General features: G+C 43.0%; 1 protein-coding gene across 1 annotated transcript in view; it reads right to left on the bottom strand.

Annotated features, from left to right (window-relative positions):
• adgrb2 (adhesion G protein-coupled receptor B2) overlaps nucleotides 1–19,127 on the bottom strand; it is a 213,207-nt gene that overhangs the window by 19,745 nt on the left and 174,335 nt on the right. Inside the window, exons 23-30 of the mRNA XM_070985427.1 lie at nucleotides 18,076–18,161; nucleotides 12,711–12,810; nucleotides 10,869–10,940; nucleotides 8,462–8,554; nucleotides 4,743–4,782; nucleotides 4,288–4,302; nucleotides 2,092–2,264; nucleotides 1,116–1,835 (exon numbers count right to left, since the gene is read on the bottom strand). Of these exons, the coding sequence (XP_070841528.1) occupies nucleotides 1,116–1,835; nucleotides 2,092–2,264; nucleotides 4,288–4,302; nucleotides 4,743–4,782; nucleotides 8,462–8,554; nucleotides 10,869–10,940; nucleotides 12,711–12,810; nucleotides 18,076–18,161 (1,299 nt within the window). The remainder of the gene's footprint in view (nucleotides 1–1,115; nucleotides 1,836–2,091; nucleotides 2,265–4,287; nucleotides 4,303–4,742; nucleotides 4,783–8,461; nucleotides 8,555–10,868; nucleotides 10,941–12,710; nucleotides 12,811–18,075; nucleotides 18,162–19,127) is intronic.

Here is a 19,127-nt window from a genome sequence, read left to right as displayed (position 1 = left end):
CATGTTTGAACTGGAGAGTAAAACATGGCTGTGATTTAATCTTGAGAGGCATGCTCTGATATCCATCTCCACATCAAGCATATTCAAGCAGGGTGAAATTATAGCCGTAAATTACATCCTGCAGGTTTCTCATCTGATTTTTTTTTGGTATTCATGAGTGCACTCGAAGCTCTGACAGTGATTTTTTATGAGTTTTAATGACTCGTCCTTAACGTCCTCAGCCCTAAATGAAGCATCTGCACTTTTCGGTGAAAGTGTCGTTTCCATCTCTTTAATCAACCTTGTGAGTCAGCAACATGCCATCAGGGGAAGATCCAAAGTGTGCATGCATGTGTGTGTTTATGTGTCCGCGTTCTCGTGGGCTCGTTTTTGTGTGTATGCGTGTCAATATTTGTGTGTGTGTAAAATTAAGGTGGGCTGAGAGACATTCACCAGGGGTATTTCCTCTGATCGTGTCTGTCTCAGTCCATCTGCTGCGCCACCTTGAATAGTTAGGAGGGGGTCTCACACAGACATTACACACACTCACACACAGAATGAGGAGGAAGCCGTCTGTCATTAAGAAAATAACTCATTTCAATGCTCATTGTCTCAGTCATCAGCAGTGAATACTACAAGGCTGAAAATAATAGCGGTTGTTATAGCAGACCTGTTCTAAGGCACACAACTGTGCTATGTGAATAGTCTGAAGGACACACCTGTGTAATCATATGGACCATATTATTTTGTAGCCATAAATATTCACCACCATTCATTTAGTGTAATATTGTAGTGTAGTCTTACATGAACTAGATTAACTAGTTTTCTTGAACTAATGCATGAGGTATTTGCATTTTTCTTGTTTATGGTATTGGAAAGTGTTTAAATTCCTTGCACGTACAGAATGTCATTAATTAACTGGACCTTTTCTGCAGAAAAAAATCCTTTCCCTTCCTCTTTTTCTTTCCCTTTTGTCACTCCACCACTACAAATTCCCTTATATAGCCACGCCACCACATCCGTAACTGTAAACCTGTATAACAGTAGTGTGTACTCCAGTGAAAGGTGGACACAGTGGAGAAGCTGCAGCACCACTGGGAACCCCTCCTTCCCTCATCCCTCAACCTCTTACCCACCTCCAGGGATCCTGCTGAGAGGCTGGTGTTGGCATTGGTGCTTCCCAGGTTGCGTGGCAGGGTTCTGGTTCTCTCCACTGTGGTTCCTCCTGTTAGAATCTGTCTGACAGACGGCCTCTGACCCGGCTTCAGCTGGAGCGAATGCCCGTGGGCGTGCATGTGTCCTCCGTGGGAGTGTACAAGACCACCCTGAGCCATCATGTGGCCGTGCCCGTGGGGCATGGTTTTGATCGTCCCATAGGAGCGGTTGAGGTTCATGGTGATGTTCATGTCACCCACACTGGACGGAACAAAGTCCGCCGGGTAGGCTTCACTCTCAGCTGGGTGGAGGGTCAGGGGAGAGGGAGGCGGGGGGAAAGGGGGATCCTCCACTGCGATGTTGAGAGGCTTGTCCTCGCCCCCCAGTCCCAGGCCTCCTCCCTGGGAGGAGGGCGCTGGAGGTTTGAGACTGACCGTCCTACGAGGTAAGACCATGTAGTCTCCCTCCCCACCTCCGCCACTTCCTCCTCCGCCTCCTCCTCCGCTTCCCCCACTTCCGGCACTTCCGTCCTGGGAGGTGTTGGAGGAAGTGGGCGGTCGAGCCCAGCCCAGGCCACTCTCGGTGCACAGGTAGATTGGAGCGCCGCTGCGTTGCTGCCCCTGCTGTCTCTGCTGATCCACGTTCACCTCCTTCTTTAGGGGTGTCTCGCTCAGCTCATTGAGGCCACTGAGGGGTGGAACCTTTTGGAAAAAACAGAAACATTTCAGTTATACCAGGATTTCCTGGAAGCAAGATAATCTTAAATCAGATAACTTCCTGTAGCTAAATTGAATTTTTCATCTGTTAGTCACACTGCCAGGCTTCATAATACAGTATTAGAGAACTTCTCTCTTTCACGTTCCTATTGAACAAGATTTCAACTTTAAACTTCAAACTCTAGATGATTAAAGCATCTTTCAAATATTTCTGATAATAATGTAACCTACAATCCAGTACCTGTACGATGAGGTTGGGAGGGGGGATGTTACCAGGGAGGGAGCTGAAGTTGACCCCCACTCCTCCCTCCTGATGGGCTGCCAGCTTGGGATCGTCCTCGTCATCCAGGGAGATGCGGGATAGGGTCCCAGTGATGGTGGCCGGGTTACAGGTGTTCACCTCCTTGAATATGACTGGAGGGAGATGCAGGGACACAAGGGAAACCATGGGGACAGCAGGAGAGTGGGGAACAGGTAGGAGTTATAGGTGAGAGCAAGAAAAGAAGAAGAGGAAGAGGACCATTTAGAGGGAGAAAGGGGAATGGATATTGAATGGAATTGATAAAGTTTATGCCAGACAGACAGAAGATAGGCGAAACAGAAACATATGACATAAATTGGGCAGTGATGGAAGTTTGTTTGCAGCTTCATGTAGCTGTGAGACTGCATCTCCAAAGAAAAGTTTCACTTTTCATTTTGGCTTATAGGGTTCACAGTAACTAAGATGAGTTTTGTCTCTAACACTGTGACCTGAGGTCTTGCTCCATCTCAAGATGTGCAGTGAGCCAGGGTTTTTATTAGCTTGGAGAAAGAGCCTCAGTGCAAAATGCTGTGTGCTTCAAATGAAATGGAGCCAAATTCCCCGGCGACTCAAGTAATGTCCCATATCCTCTTCATCGGCGTATTGTTCCCTGTCCCATTTTCACATATAAGTGTGAGCCTGTGTGTGCGTTTATGTGCTTTAAGATGTGTATTAATATGTATTTCTGTGTAAGGATGTTATCATTTCATAATACCGTAAATAAAACAGAACATAAAACTACTCACAGTGGCTCTGGATTAGCTTTCATGCACATTGTTGAGGAAAAAACTACAAACAGATACTGAACATTTCAAGAAGAGCTACTCCAAAATTAACTACAACATGCTGATGAGAGACAATGTTTAATCACAACTAACATCAATTTATCATCACAATCAAACACAACTCAAACCATCTGGAAATTCATGCTAGATATCATGCTCATTCTGTCACCATCAGAGGAAGGAATATTTACTCTGTGCCCCCAAAATCCAATTCTGGACCAAGGCATGTAGCCCAGATCATTTTCACATAAACTGCTCTGAATGTGGCAAAATGTCAAGCTTTTATCAGAAATTGAAGCTGGATCCTGCTGATTCTCAGCAGAAGCAGAAGTACAGAACCTAGCATTTTGTCTGTTTTACCGTCCTGTTGGTGTAAAGTGATGTGAAAGGACTGGACAGGTTTTCAAAAGTCAGACCAATCTGATCCCTTCACATCTGCATCCAGAGGGGAGACCCAGAGAACGACCTATAGACAAATCCAGCGGTTGTTTTATGGGCTGTGCTCTCAAGCACCACCGCCATTACTGCAGTGGCATAGTTCAACTGAACACATTTACACTGACAGTGAAAGCAAAGATGTTTGCGTTCATCATATACATATATGTATGTATAGATATATATCTCCTGTCCATCCTCCACAATGTAGATATCATAGAGCAGTGTGGAATAACACAAGATTAATCACAGAAGGAATTGCTAGCCTATGATTTAAATCATAAACCTCCAGAAGAATTCACCATTTAATATGAACTGGAAACAGAGGATACTGTACAAGTTGAATTTTGGCCAGAAAACGTAACAAAATACCAGCTAGAGATATGGGTGGGTGGTGTGTTCACCAGCGGCCCTGTGTAGGCGGATTGCTTAGTCTTTAGCAGCGCCTGGTTCCTCAAGATATGATGGAAATATAAAGATTTAATGGAGATTTATAAAAGTTAAATTAGTTTCATTGAGCAGATACTTGATGGTTTTCATTTCCATTCTTTCCACGGTTGAAAGTTAGTGTTTAAGCAAATTAGAACTGCACTTCTAACATAATATTACAGCAAGCCACTTGCTAAGACTCAAGTACATTTCACTGGATAGTTTAAATTTGGTAGATGTCAACCTAAATGACTACATTTCCAGTATGTAAAAGGTTCTACGGGATTTCTTTGACAGATTTCTTGGCAAAAGCCCTTAAGAAGTGAAGTCCTTTCCATACATTACACTATGTAAGATTACAAGTGAGGCACCACTGCAGTAATGGCGGTTTGTTTAATTCCACCTACAACGCGGATGAGTCTATAGAAATTATTTGAGTCTAGGGATGGACCAGGCAGTGTTAAGGTCAGTTGGGTGCAAAACTTACATGGGTGTCCTCTCTCTGCAAGGGTGGAGGGAGAAAGTGACTGTGTTAATATTTAATAGCACAACACAAACCTGATTGTGGTACATTTGCCACAAATCCACACACACACACACACACACACACACACACACGAGACCACTGTCACCAGCAAGTGAAACAGGTCTGAACACATTAAGGAGTGTTATTATCATGCACAATTAAACACAGTCTCATCAAAGCATATGCTCACTGAACACTTATTGCACAGAATCCGTGTGATTGATAAGGCATAATAATTTGCGCACAACTGTGTCGGGATGTAGCACATCATCTCCTGTCGTTTCATCAACATGCACACAACAGGCTAAGAATGTTACAGCTCTCCACTGCCTTTCTGCAATGCTAATCCTGTGTTAGACAAAGGGAGAGACAAAGGGAGAGAGGCAAAGAGAAATCAAGTGGAAGGGCGAGCTCACCTGTTTGACACGCCAAGTCCACATCCTTCTCAAAATCCGTCTGAGAGAGGGAGGCAGGGCGGGGAGAGAGGAAAGACAATGAGTGCGTACAAGTCACTACATTTGCCACATTAGCAGAGGCACAAGCCTGATGAGTGATTGGATCTCGAATGGTTATGCTGTATCCAATGACTCTGATGCTCTAATCTGACACTTTACAGCTCAGTGATGCCCTCGGTGAACAAGAACAAAACGTTTTCATTTCCTGATACTGAATTTGTCCAAAGCCTTTTTAAACCAAAAAGAACAGAGAAAATAGAGAGAAGTCCGTGTGACGGCACGCACTGCTGTCACTTTGTTCAAGGCGTGTATCGGTTCACAGCAGCAGACCAAAACGCAGTCTTGAAAGAGACGAGTTGAACGCTGTGCCAGGTATGTAATGCTACTGTATGCCTCATCAGTCACCTCAGCTATCGTCTGAATGGAAACAGGGACAGAAATTTACACAGTAGCAAAACTATTATCTGCTGTGCCAGTTGAAGCAAAACTTTGCCGTCTTCAAGCCGGGAGTGAAACACTGACTAGACTGGAAAAAGTGTTTAATGTAAGAATACAAATGCTTTCACAATCTATTCACACCGGCGACCAAAACACAAACATCCACACATCGCTGAGTTTAACCTGCACTATTCAGATTTTGTGGACATAAAAGATTCTGGGAGCAACAAAAAAAAAAAGGTGTTTATTTGCTCTTATCGAGAATTCACTTGACGAATGCAGGGTGGCACAACTCCTTTGGGTAAAGAAACACTCCAAAACCCAGAGGGCGGTGGGTTGAATGAAGAAGCGTCGTTTCCAAAATGGCCACCACTCAAGTTTCCCGAGCGTTACTGAAAGTGAAGCTCATTGCTATGCAGCTGTGGTCCCCCCTTCTCTCACGATCGAGCCTTCTCCTGTCCTCGGCGGGTTTCACTTACAAAAGCCTTTGTTTGTATAATAAACTGCAGATTTTAGACAGTTTGGGCACGCCACAGAGGCAACGAGAAGAGCAGGGGAGGGGGTAAAAAACTGAAAGAGAGAAGGAGAGAATGTGTAAAGGTCTCAGAGGAGCAGGAAAGCTCTTAGTACGCAAATGACCCGCAGCCTCATAAATGGGTCTCTACTAAATGGACGAATGCGAATATGAAAGAAACCCCTCTCTCTCACTCTCTCTCTCTCTCTGTGTGTGTCAGTCTCTCTCTCCCATACAAAATTGAGAAAAACAAATCATCTTTATTTTAACAATAACACACTCTCTCTTAACAGCCTCGCAGGTTAAATGTAGTGAGTCATCAACGTTAACTGTTTAGCAAAAACACCAGAAGGGAACGCAGTCGTGTTCCTGAGTAAACGTCCTGTAGCATATAGCATCCTCTGTGACGTTACTGCTGAAATGACCACAAAAGAAAGCATCATCTCCTAAACCAATAAAAAATTGCCAAATACAAACTACTAATACATTTGCTGCCTACCCTGCTACGGTGCTAGTGAGCTATTCCTACCTACACTTAAAGGTGCAATATGTAATCCAAATGAAATGGAATTTGATGCGACGATGACTGACTTTGGTTAAAGGACATGTTTGCCATTTTGGGGATTATATTTATTTGCTTTCTTGATGAGAGTTAGATAAGAAGCTAGATACCGCTCACTATGAAGCAACCACCAGTGAAGGATTAGCACCTCTAACCTCGCTGCTTAGCACATTTTATCTTGTTTGTTTAATCCATATAAAATCCAATGCATAAGAATGACATATTGTGTTTCTACGGGGGGGGGGGGGTGTCATGGCAACCCCACGTTGTTGACAAGAAATAGTATGGCACACCCTTTTTTAAAACCACAATGTGACCACTTTGTTTTTTGAACATTGATTGAACAAACGCGATTAAACAATTGAAGTATAACGTGCTGTGCTAAGTTAGGCAGCTGCTGGCTGTAGCTTCAACAGACATGAGGGGGGGTTTCGATTTTCTCATTCAGCTCTTGGCAAGAAAGCAAAGCAGTGTATCTCTCTCAAAATGTCAAACTATTCCTTCATTTTTTGTTCATATATGTGCAAAATATTGTTTTACAGATTCCACCTTTCTCCATCTATGGGCCTGACTACTCTACAGGCATCTTTTCTACAGGTGACGTACTGGTTGGCTGCCGATGTGGTTATGGTTATGGGTATTGTTCAGGATGGGGTTATGCTCATGCGTGTGGCTGAGGGCGTGGCTGTGCTCGAGCCCATGGTTGTGGTTGCTGCGGGGCAGACTGTGGTAACAAGCTTGCTGGCAAGCCTGGTGGCACATCGGTGGGAACGGCTGCGGGTGGCCACCTGACAGACACGTGGATGTGCCGTAACGCAGGGAGCCGCACTGCTGCCCGCATTGGCTCGCATTTGGACCCTTCTGATGGTATAAAAAGATGAGTGGAAAACATAAAGTCGAAATGTTAGAGGGGAAATATAACCAGTTTTTCCAGAGGAGTTAATCTGAGGCTAACCAATCAAATGATTTCTCAAAGACGACTTTGACTCCAGACGAAGTAGCTACAGTTCGACATCTGTATGATGTCTCTAAATGTCAGGGGTTTAACATTCTGATGAGATTTCCTGTGTAATATAACAAGAACACCTGAGAGCATGGTGCTCGCTCTAATTATGATGCTGATATAACTGGTGGCAGTTTCACTAAATTATCCATCACAATTAATGTTCTCAAGGGTATTTTGTCTTTCATACAACAGCTCTCCATGCACATGTGCTGTCTGAGAAGATCTCTTCAAAGTCGTACACATGTAGACAGGAACACCGGAGGAATGGTGCAGGTTTTACCAGCTGTCTTCCTTAAAAGAGCAATAGTTGGCATAGCAACTGGCCCTTACTGGAAACTGTGTATGATAACAAAACATTTAAACAAAAATTTAAGAAGCACAGTTAGACTGTTAATGTTCCTCTTGGTTGTGAAAACAGAGACATAGGATGTGTCATAATGGGCTCCCTGGGCAGAATGATGGCTCCAAAGTTTAATCTTGATAACCTCAGAGGGGCGTTCAGAAACCCATAATCGTTACCGCAAACAGGTCTGTGGGAGAAATGAAGGGAACGGCATTGTGAGAGTCGCTCGTGCTCTTGCAGCGGCAGTGTGACCGCACTGACATTGGCAAGGCAGTTCAAGTCTATGTGATTTATCACACTATTAGCTACATTTGGAACACATACAATAACCTGACAGGAGCTCTGTCCTCTTCAAATAAAGATAAAGAAGTTTAGTTAAAGGTGAATAAAAGTGCTGAAGTGTCTGTTTTGGTAATATGTGAAACGCTATGGGCAATATACATATTTTTATCTTTAAGTAGGCACAAACAAGGACAATGTCAACATTGCATTGATATTAATTTTAGCAGGATTTTGTTTTAGAAATGATATTTGTTTACTGCTTTATATGCCCAGTTAGGCACTATATGAAGTTAGTTTCAGGTTGGGAGTGAAGCTGCATTTCAATATGGACATTTTTGGAAAATAAAATGTGAAAAATGCATGATGCATAAACAATGATGAATTCCTGCTCTGGAAAAAAATGGCACTTAGCACTTAGGTAATGGCAATCATGCTTCTTGCTATTGGGGCTGCAGCTTCTAGGAGGCTGCAGTCCGGCTACTGTTAGTTCGAGGCTAATGGGTTGCAGTGTGGGATGAAATGGAGTGCTATTCACCATGATCTGCACCTGTCCATTCTTGCAGGAGTCTGGGGAGTTTTCGCTGTCGTCTTTACATCCCCCCATCCTACAGCGCACCGCATCCTGCACCTGCAGATGGGGAATAGGGGATGGGGGTGGAGGAGGGATAAATATAGAGAGGAAAAGTGGGAGGAGGAGGGAAGAACGATGAAGGGACGATGCAAAGGAAAGAAGTTAGTGGAGCAACTTTTACTTAAGCAAGTTTGGCAAATGTTGGAGCATGGGGATCTCACTCCTCAGATATTTTCTATTCTTCATCGTTATCACTGCAATGACGGATGTTCAGTGAATACTAAATTACGTGCAAATAGCAAAGTAAATGGAAAAAGCTCCATTCTTCACAAAGAAGCTTGTAGCTTATATAACAGTCAGAGAAGAAGTTTTGAAAGCACACAGCGGTTCTTCAAAGTGGCCTGTTGGAGCCTTGTGAGATCAGTGGTGCACGGTCCTAATTAAAACTAGCAGCAGCGGTATATAGATGTTCTAACCCCAGGGCCTTTCCAGTGCCATATTGTTTTTCTTTATCCTCCCACATACGACATCGAAGCAAACACACACCAGGCCACTGTCAAAGAACTGGTTCTTGTAACTCAGCTCAAATCAAATGGATTCCGGTGTATTATGATTCACAGGCAACTCTGAGATTCTTTGCCCCTTCAGGCTCTGTATTATAGATAGCCTGGTTGCTTGCTGAGGAGCAACATAATTTCTCAATGTTGCTGCTGTCAAATCCCATAAGAACTTCATGTGCGGATACAAGAGTGCTTGTATAAGAAGCGGCACAAGAGAGGAACGAGAGTGTCTTCACTCTCGCTGGGTGGTCTCGTGTGCTTACGTGTGTGTGTGTGTGTGTGTGTGTGTGTGTGTGTGTGTGTGTGTGTGTGTGTGTGTGTGTGTGTGTGTGCTGCTACAAATGGAGTAGCATCCATGTTTGATTAATACTGCATGGGCTAGGGTATTGCCTCCATTGTTTCCTCCTGTCCGTCTCTTCTCTTTATGTCCATACTCATCCTCAGCGGCATTTGTTCCCTGTTCTCTGCTAGTGTGTGTGTATGTGTGTGTGTATTGGCACCCAATGCAGCTTATTCTGACTTCAAAGTGAAGAGCCCCTCTATGGGTCCATACCTTCCTCTCCACCTTCCTCTCTATTTCCTCCTCCCCTACCGTCATTCCATGCTTCCCTCTTGAATCACACAACCCCTCACCCCACCCCCTCACATATCTCTGCATGAAATTTTTCCTCCTTCCGCCCTTCCTCTCTACTCACTTAAAGAAGTCCCTCCCTCACAGTTTCTTGCAATATACCTCTCCATCACATCTCTCCCTTGTTTTCCTCTCCTGCTGCCTTCTAATCCCGACACCTCCAACGTTGTACATGTTCATCCACTCTCTTCTCTGCGACTGATCTCAGCAGGCCGTCTGTGCCACCGCCGGTCTTTCATTCCCCGCCGCACTGTACAGGCAGCGGGCACAATCTAGGAGCGCTACACGGCACTACGCTCGCCGGCACGTTCTGTGTCTGCAACTTGACTTAATATCACACTTCATAATGCCTTCTCTCTTGTTTTGCACCGTAATGCTTCCTCATTGTTCCCCTCCTCCCTCCTCCCTCCCTTCCATGTGGCACTCCCCTCTGTCTATTGTTCTGCAGCTACAATGGATTTACACTCAGTCTCTCGCAGGGGATTTTCATTTAAAATAAATAATTCCTGGATTTACTGTACCCCGATCCCTGCCACTTTTGTGATATTGATTTAATGCAGCTCAGCATTCCAAGCATCTAAGCAATCCAGTGCATTCAATATCATAATGATCTCTTGGACATAGGCAAGGCTGTGTGGAGTGTATTAGCAACAGAAGACACTTTCACAGTTATTAATTGAAGCTAGTGCAATTGTGAGTTAGCCCGTAGCAAAATTAGTGAAGTGTCGGTGTGTGGAAATGTGTGTCTCAAGGGAGTGAATACATGTGTGTGGAGTTTAAAATTTAGCATCCCTGGGGGGGTGGGTATAGCAAAGCCTGTGGCAAGTAGGCACTAGGAGTATTAGTTAGGGACTTATCATCTTATTCCACACAAAATCTTAGTAAGCTCCTTAAAGCAGCCTCGGATCAGACGGACAATGCCGCTCTATGATACTGCATTATGAAGAAGAAGCGCTGCGACATAAATACCATACTAATCCTCCTCATGCCGTCTCATGATCTGCTTGTGTTCCACTGTGACTTAAAACTGACCTGGAAACTAACGTGACATTTGCAAACATGAATCCCACCTGTCAAAAGGAGTGAGTGCGATTGAGGTCACTGCATGGAGCTGAATTAGAAATGCATGAAGCGAACACGTCCACGTGTCTGTTGAGCAGAAGGAGGAAGCTGGACTCACCTCTCGGCGCATTGCACAGTGGACGGTGATGATGACAAAACCTTGGACAGAGTCAAAGACAGCAAAGAGGACCTGGAGGAGACAGGAAACGCTTGCTCATTATTGCACATTTTTTAAGTATCACAGCGGTTTCCAAACTTTCATCAGGACCCCTCCGCACCACACCCACCATGACCCTACACACGTCATCATATGGATCAGTTCTCAATCAAAAGTCAGCTGTTTAATGTTGTTCATATTTGCTGAACACTGAACTTAAACTAACTAATGAATAATTGATCTCTTCAAAGCCTGTAAAATTAGTCTAAGACACCTACCCAAAGTAAACTGAAAACTCTTCTTGAACTATTTGGAGTACATGCACGGTTTTGGTCTCTTTTGAAAGGTCATTTATCCCCAGCAGCCAGGATCACTGTGAGTGTTACTGGCATTGAGTAATAGAAGTTTGAACACACTGAAGTTGAAGGTCTATTCTTTGCAAACAGATGCCCACAGATGACTATAACTGGAACTCATTAGCTGGAACAATGCAACCACAGCATGAGGCATTACCTGAGTCATTCTCCAAAAAAGGCCATTTATTATGTTTACCTAGCTAAATATGTGAATTTATATTCAAGTAATCTATATTTTGGCCATCAATATTCAGATTGTGGGTATCTATACTGGACCTTTGCTAAAGTAACAAAACTGTTTTTGAGTGTTATTGATTATTGGATTACATAAGACTTCATCTGTGAGTTGCCTCAATCGTATAATCAATTGTTTATTGTTGGGGTTGATTGTACCTGATTGTATGGCCAGACCACGGAACACTCCGATGGGCTGTCGGGTGTTAAGGACTAAAGCATTCAAGCTCTTTGCTGGTTAAAGAGTGCTATTTCCTTTAAACATCTTCATGGAGCTCACTTGCCACCATTTGACAGTTTTTCCCTGCAGAAGAAGCATTCAAGTGTGGGACAGCTAACCTCTCCTCGCCACACAAAAGCTGAAAGCTTACAGCTGCTTAAATTGTACAGTCACACATCTTTCCATCACTGCTCTGACAGTTGCTATTTCTGACCTGGAAAAAGTCAGATGTTGTGTCACCATGACAACCAGGAACTGTGAGCTGTTGTCACCATTCTTAGCTGTGATGTAATTTCACATACGTTTGAAAACAAAACGCAAAAGAATTTTCCTTTTTCTTTAGTGAAAAGCTGAAAGGTGAAAAACACTCAATAACAAGCAGGAAATAAATCTTGTGGCACGCTTGAACTATCTTTAAGTCACCACAGAATGGCTGCGCCACCCATTTTGCAAACCACAGCATTATTATATCTTGTATTACTGTAATAATGTTGTGAAACGACTCAGTAATCATTGCAGAAACACTGAAATGGGAATGAAATGAGTCAGCCAAGTCATGTTTATTCATTGATCCTGACACAGTTGGAATTGCAGATTGTTCTTTGTTGAACACTTTTTTCATGTTGACTCTGCTTTTTCCTTGGCCTGTTCCCTATTTACACTTGGTATCAGTCAAATTTAATCTTTTGCCTTTGTGGCCAAATGTGATAAAATGTCAAGAGGCTCCCTGACCTTTACAGAAGACACATTTTCCATCAAAGTTTACACTTCTTAAAGTCAGTGACTGAAAGTCTAACATGACCAGGTCAAAACACCCAAAGCCATCGGCCACATTTTGACATCGCTTTAAAACGAGTTGTCGTATTTTACACGCATCGATGAGCATCATCCCCGCAATGCCCCCTTTTAAAGCCGTCCTTTCACGGTGCCTCGCAGGTGTTTGTGTGTGAGTTACAGTATGTGAGCATCTGCTGGTGTTGTGAGATACATCACCTGGAAGAGTGTGGAGCGCCGGTCGGTAATGGCCAACACCGCTGACATCCAGGTTAATGCTAAAAGGGGAAGAACCACGCAGGAGCTCCACAGAGAGGCCCTGTCAGAGAAAGAGAGGCAGAGGCAGAGAAGGGTAGAGGAGAAGGAACAAGGGGTTCAGTCTCAAACCAGACCAGCCGGCTCTGGTAAGTCACATACAGTAACTTCTCTCTCTCTCTCTCTCTCTCTCTCTCTCTCTCTCTCTCACACACACACACACACACACACACACACACACACACACACACACATCAGTCATAGGTTCGGTGGTGGGAAATTTGAAGCTGATTGACACACTGAGGTTTGTATCAGACTTAATATTCTGACTGAAACGCGGAGGACGATGTGTAATCATGTAGATAGTTATGAGACTGGCAATTGCTCACAATTACATGCTTGATGTGCACTAAGTGTCATGCTGGTGGACTGTGAGACCATAGGCGGAGGGGGGCGACAGGCCATTGACAAGTACTGAGGGGGCTTCTGAGGAGAAAGTGAGAGTGTGTGTGTGTGCATCTGTAATTCTATGGAGTCAGACACCAATTTAAAATGTTCATGCTGTTTGAGCCCATATTCATGGTTTTATGACCATCAGTCTGACAGAGGGACAGCTCTTTCTAGCTATGCAGAGAAATATGCACGTCCCTTGAGAGGTGCATGGCCGAAGGCAAAGAATAAAAGAAGAATATAGAGCAATAAAGCCAAAGCCTAGCTGTCCCCTTCTTAATGCGTAAAGTTTCCAGCTGTTGTGGACTGTGGTTTTAACCCCAAAATACGGATCAATGCAGTGACAGCAACAGCCTACATTCTATGTGAAAAGACACACTCTGACACTGCAAGTGTACCTCATCATTACATAATAAGTGTTTTTTAATGAGCTCTTGAATTTCAAAGTGCTGTAAAGTCATTTGGGAGGGAAGAAATGTGTGGAGAGCTAGGAATTGCTTTGTCACAATTTAGAAATGGTGGTTGTTCCATTCTCAAAAGAAACTCCCAAGTAATAGTCTTAAAACTTTATCAGGATTCAAACAGACCAGACTTACTCTATAATAATGCTGCAGAGCCTGAAGAAGTGTGCAAGACCAGAAACATTTGCTATTTCAGTAAATGATAGCACAGACTGATTGTGGCTTTCTACTAGGATTTCTATAAGGACAGCGTTTGAAGGACCTTCCAAGCAAATAGTACACTGCGTCCAGCAAGGAGAAGTGCAGTAATGTGAAAAAATAAATAGCTGTATGTGTATAAACTGTATATGTATTCAGGAAAGATGTAGGTGGATCTGAGATCAGCAAGGCGAAAAGAAGTCAATAATGACTCCGTGTGTTCCCAGTGACAAGATGAAAACTGATACAAACTTGTTACTGCAAATAGGCAATCTCATCCCATTAGCCTCCAATCACAGCGTCCAATCACGCGACAACCCGACTAAGAACAGAGCTGCTGCTTTAAACAGACTGCTCTCCCAAAATAAACACAAAGCCACAATGAATGATTTGCACAAGGACGTAGTCAAATATGCACAGGGCTGTTTGAAAGATGGGAGGAGGGCTTTTCATTAGCAGACTCACTGCGCTGAACGTGGAACCATGACAACGCACCTCTCACTCTGAGAGCAAAAATCCAGCCTTCAAAAACAAATGTGTCTCTGTTTTTTTCTCATGACACCTTCTAAAAGGTCAGCAGCTCGTAGGAGATGCTGGTGGGGAGACTGTGAGATACTTGAAGTTTAGAGAGTAGCATAATCTCACGTAGAAAAGGTGTGGGAAATACGTATAACAGCCGTACATCAAGCACAGTCTTCAATCCCTTTACAACGCGATCATAAATGATCTCCTATAGCAGCACACTGGGGCATTTGTCATGACATTGTTTTGCTAATGTGCACCATAGTTTTGTATTATGCTAACATAAAAATGGGAGATATGAAGCAGAATGAAAATAAGAATCATTGGCCAAGATTTTCTGACTTTTAGTCGTAAATATAAGTTTCAGAAACACTGGATTAAGCTGCGTTTCTCTGAATGGAACTCCGGTCTCCAAGCTCAAGTCGGGGATAGGATGTCACTTTAACAATTTTCTCAGATGTTAAATGCTTTGCTACTTTCCCCCTAACTTCATAAGAAATATGGTGCGTTCGCTGTGCCTGCTTAAGGAGATGAGAGTTCACCACATAAAATAAAGAGAGTCAAAATGTCTAGACAATTACAGTAATGTGTTACTGACATTGTGCTGCCCCGATGTGTTAAGCCTCTATGATGCTGCACTATAAACAAGTTAAAACAAACTCAAAAAATGAAGCATAAATACTGTTTGACAAAGGTCAGGTTTGCTCAGTGCGACCAGAAGAAAATCCGCTTTGGATCAAAACATGCTCTCATTAAATTGTGGCGGCTTGCGGTGCAGGTGTTTTCTCCTTTCATTAGTTTGTTTTTGTATCCCGACAAGTCTGAATGTCATCCTGCATCATTACCGAGATTAAAAGGATGGAGGAGAGAAGAAGATGACGAGAGGATGGTAGAGAGTAAGAGACAGCGGCGGTGGTGGAGGAAGTATTCAGATCCTTTAACTTAAATAAGAAGTAGTAAGAACTTAAGTAAGAACTTATATCACACTGTAAAAATTCTTTGTTACAAGTCCTGCATCTAAAATGTGATTTAAGTAAAGGTTTGTAAGTATAATCAGAAAAATGCTCTCAAAATATAAGTTTTCTTCTATTAGAGTATGCTTACTCATGCATTCATGTAAAAGCAGGATTTCAGTGTTGTAGTTGGCTGAGGTGGAGCTCATTCGGAAATATTTTATACAAGCCTGCAACTAATGATTATTTTCATGGTGCTTTATTATGGATGGATTCATTATTTGGTTTGTAAAAATTATGAAAATAGTGAGAAATGTCCACCACAGTTAGGTCAAAGTGAGACCTTAACAGTGTTTTTTTTTTTTTTTTTGTCCAATCAACAGTACAAACCTCAACATGATTAACAATAAGTATTTTAAAATACTTAAATGGAAAAGCAGCAACTCTTCTCATTTGTGAAGCTGAAACCATAAAATGTTCACAATATGGATCCATGTATCAAAATAGTTTTAATTTTCTATCAGTTAACTAACGAACTGAGGGTTTCAGCTGTACTTGTAGAAACTGTCAGGTAGTTTAATTTAGAACAAAAAGTCATATTTTCTAATCTCTTCACACGTTTTGTGTGGAAACAGCTCAATTTCCAAAGCAAATCTGTCAGATAAATGCAGTGAAGTAAAAAGCACCATACTTCCCGCTGAAATGTAGTTGAGTAGGAGTAGAAAGTGGCATGAAAAGAAAAGACAGGTACTTCAAATTTGTACTTCAGTTGGGTAATTGAGTAAATGTACTTAGTTACAGTCCACCACTGAGAGACAGAGAGAGAAAGATGAAGATGGACTAACATGGCGCTGCTGGCAGTCGCGCTGGACAGAGCGGTGCTCGAGATCACGCCACACTTGGAGCATTTCAGGAGCAGTCGGCTACGCGCCTCCGCTGGGACACTTTAGGACATGTGAATGCACATGCACACACACACACACGCATACACGTATACACACAACCATGGAGGGGGGAGGAAGGGGGAGTGGGGTGGGGGATGAGACAAGTTCCAGCGATGGCAACAGGTGAGTGTGCAGGTGCCACAGTTGTGAAAGAACCAAAGGAAAAGCAGAAAAAACAGAGGAAAAGCGGACACAACAAAGAGAGGGCGGGGAAAAGAAAAAAGGGGGAGGGGGAGGGAGAAAAGAAAGAAAGGCAAATTAAAACCAGATCTTAAAAAGTAGCAGCAATGAATAACAGTCAGAATACAAAGATTGATTCAGAGCAAGTAGAGAGAAAGTGAGAGACGGACATTGTAATGTTACAGCAGAGTCATGTGGATTAACAGATTACAGTGACACAGACAGGAAATACAAGCATTTTATCCTGCTGCCGGTGTAATGCAGGGGTGTGGGGCATATATATGTGCATGAGACCGTGCACAGTGAAGCTTTTTGGGGGTGCAGAGGAAGAAAAAGCCTCCTTTGGCTGTTTACTTACAGTTGACTACTCATTTGGAGAGAAACAGTGTGTGTGTACGTTGCATGTGTGTGTATATATGTATCCCAAGTGGAGAATGATGAGGCCAAACGCGGGTTATGCTACATTAGTGTCCCACCACAGCTCATTGCCTTAGCGCCAGCCACATCCCCACTGCTTCATAAGGAAATACATTACGCTAATGACAGCCTGTCCTATTAGCAACACTACCAGCTACTGGGTGCGGGAGCGCTCAGACACGTGTGTGCTTGTAAACACACACTTCTGAGAACCGGAGAGGAAATGTGCTTATACTCGGATAACACCAAGGACTTCGCCTGTAACAAGAAAGGGTGCACCTGTTCGTGTGTGTAGGTGTATTTGCACACATCAGCTGGTTTAATCTCGATTGCATCACCGAGTAACAAAGCTACTCAACCCCCCGGAGAGCCAATCTGTACTGTTAACCCTTGCAGTGATACACAAATTATCAATTTCAATCTGTGAAGGAGACACACATTGGAGGAAGTTTAATGAGAGAGACAAAAGAGCGTAAGAGAAAAAGAGAGAAAACAATGGAATCAATAGGTATGGAAGTGAAAACATGGATTTGGCTGCAAGAGCTGAGGAAATCCCCACTGGCAGGATTAGTAAAGATGATGAACAACCGCCAACTGCTTTAATAGCAGTAATGCTGTAGGTGGATGCATATGTATGCATGTCTGATATGTATGCATGTATCATGCGCGTATGTTCGTGTGGGGTCATATCGGAAAGAAATATAATAGGATTTCAATAGTGCATAAGATTTGATCCACATAATCCCAGTGTTTACAGCATGTAATTAGGTTTCCATCTGCCATTGATTTTCCACATCCACTCATATTCATCTATGTCACACAAAACTGAGGAAACTAGATGGAAACTGTATGTGTGTGGAAGCAACAGTGAAATGCTGACAGATTCCACAGAGCAACATAACAGATGTCTTGTTGTTTTGTTGCCAAAAGTGGATTGCATTTTTTGATTAATTTTACTGGAGGCACAGGTGTACAAGTAGGCATGTGTTCAGAGACCCTAGAAAGCAGTTCGAGTTATCTGCCATGGAGATGCTATCTGCACCGGGTTTGTGTCTGACAGAGGGTAAAATTTATCTAATGCAGCAAATTTGTAGTCAGTTCCCACCAAGAGTTGAGTGGATGGATAAGCGGTGTGTATTTTGTGAAGAGTGTGCTAACGTCATTTACGTGTACGAGGTGCAGAGGGTTTGGGAAGTCAACTTACCCCGCTCGCTGCTTTTTAGACTTGTCTGAAATGCCGTCTCGAGACATGAGCTTGTTAAACACCACAATTCCAATGAGCATATTCACCTGAGAGGGAGACAGAGGAGCGTTTGATCAGGGTTGCCAACAGGGAATCAATTTATGCACCATAAGACAGTTTTCCTACTTTTTGGTTTCTTAATGTTTGAGTTGATTGAGAATTACTTGTCCTGCAGACTAAAGACTGAAAGTGACAGCTCTCTCTTGCTGTCAGGGCTGCGAGGCTGACTTGTTGCTATGCAAAAGGAGCTTTAAGATCATCACAATCACATTTTACACAAAGCATACACAGATTTTCTTGCACACGGCTATTACTCACAGTCGTAAAAATGTTTGGCAATGGTCGAAATGTCTAAAGAGGAGGTGGGACGTAATTCCTATACGCTACTGTGTATACATATTTGTGATGCCATATTCCTTTAAGTGATACTGTGGTTTGACAACAGAGCCACGTTTAAAATATATATATTAAAAAAAAAATCAGATAATGATACATGAATGTGAGTACTATAAGAGTACTGATTGTTGCAGTACAGCTTCCGGCCACTAGTGGCAGTATCGAGTACAGTGTCACCGGAAGAAATGGCACCAAACTTTGAAGGTAGTCCGTGAAGTTTGTTGTAAACAAACATAAGTCATGTTGACATTCTCACCAAATCCCATTGTGTGTATCCTTGAGGTCTGACAAACATACAAAATGGATTTCTTTCCTTATTCACACAACCAAAGCCCATTTTTAAAATATTTTTAGATGCACATCCATTTTCACTTGCTAACAGTCTTCTTCTTCATTGCATTTGCTGACACATTGGTGCACTTCTTTGGGTGTATCCGCTGACACTGTCGATGAAGGTTTGGACCCAGCCGCAGGGTGCACAGTATGTCCTTGCATGAACGTATACGATACAAAAGAAACAGCGACTTACTCATGAAGACAAAAACAAACAAAGCCTACTAGTGGTCAAAAACTTAATTTTAACCTGTATTGGCTGACTGACATCAGCTGTTTGCAAT

Source organism: Chaetodon trifascialis, chromosome 17, assembly GCF_039877785.1.
Source record: "Chaetodon trifascialis isolate fChaTrf1 chromosome 17, fChaTrf1.hap1, whole genome shotgun sequence".
Taxonomy (NCBI): Eukaryota; Metazoa; Chordata; class Actinopteri; order Chaetodontiformes; family Chaetodontidae; genus Chaetodon; species Chaetodon trifascialis.
Note: the sequence above shows the minus strand (reverse complement) of the source record. Positions and strands in the feature narration are given on the sequence as shown.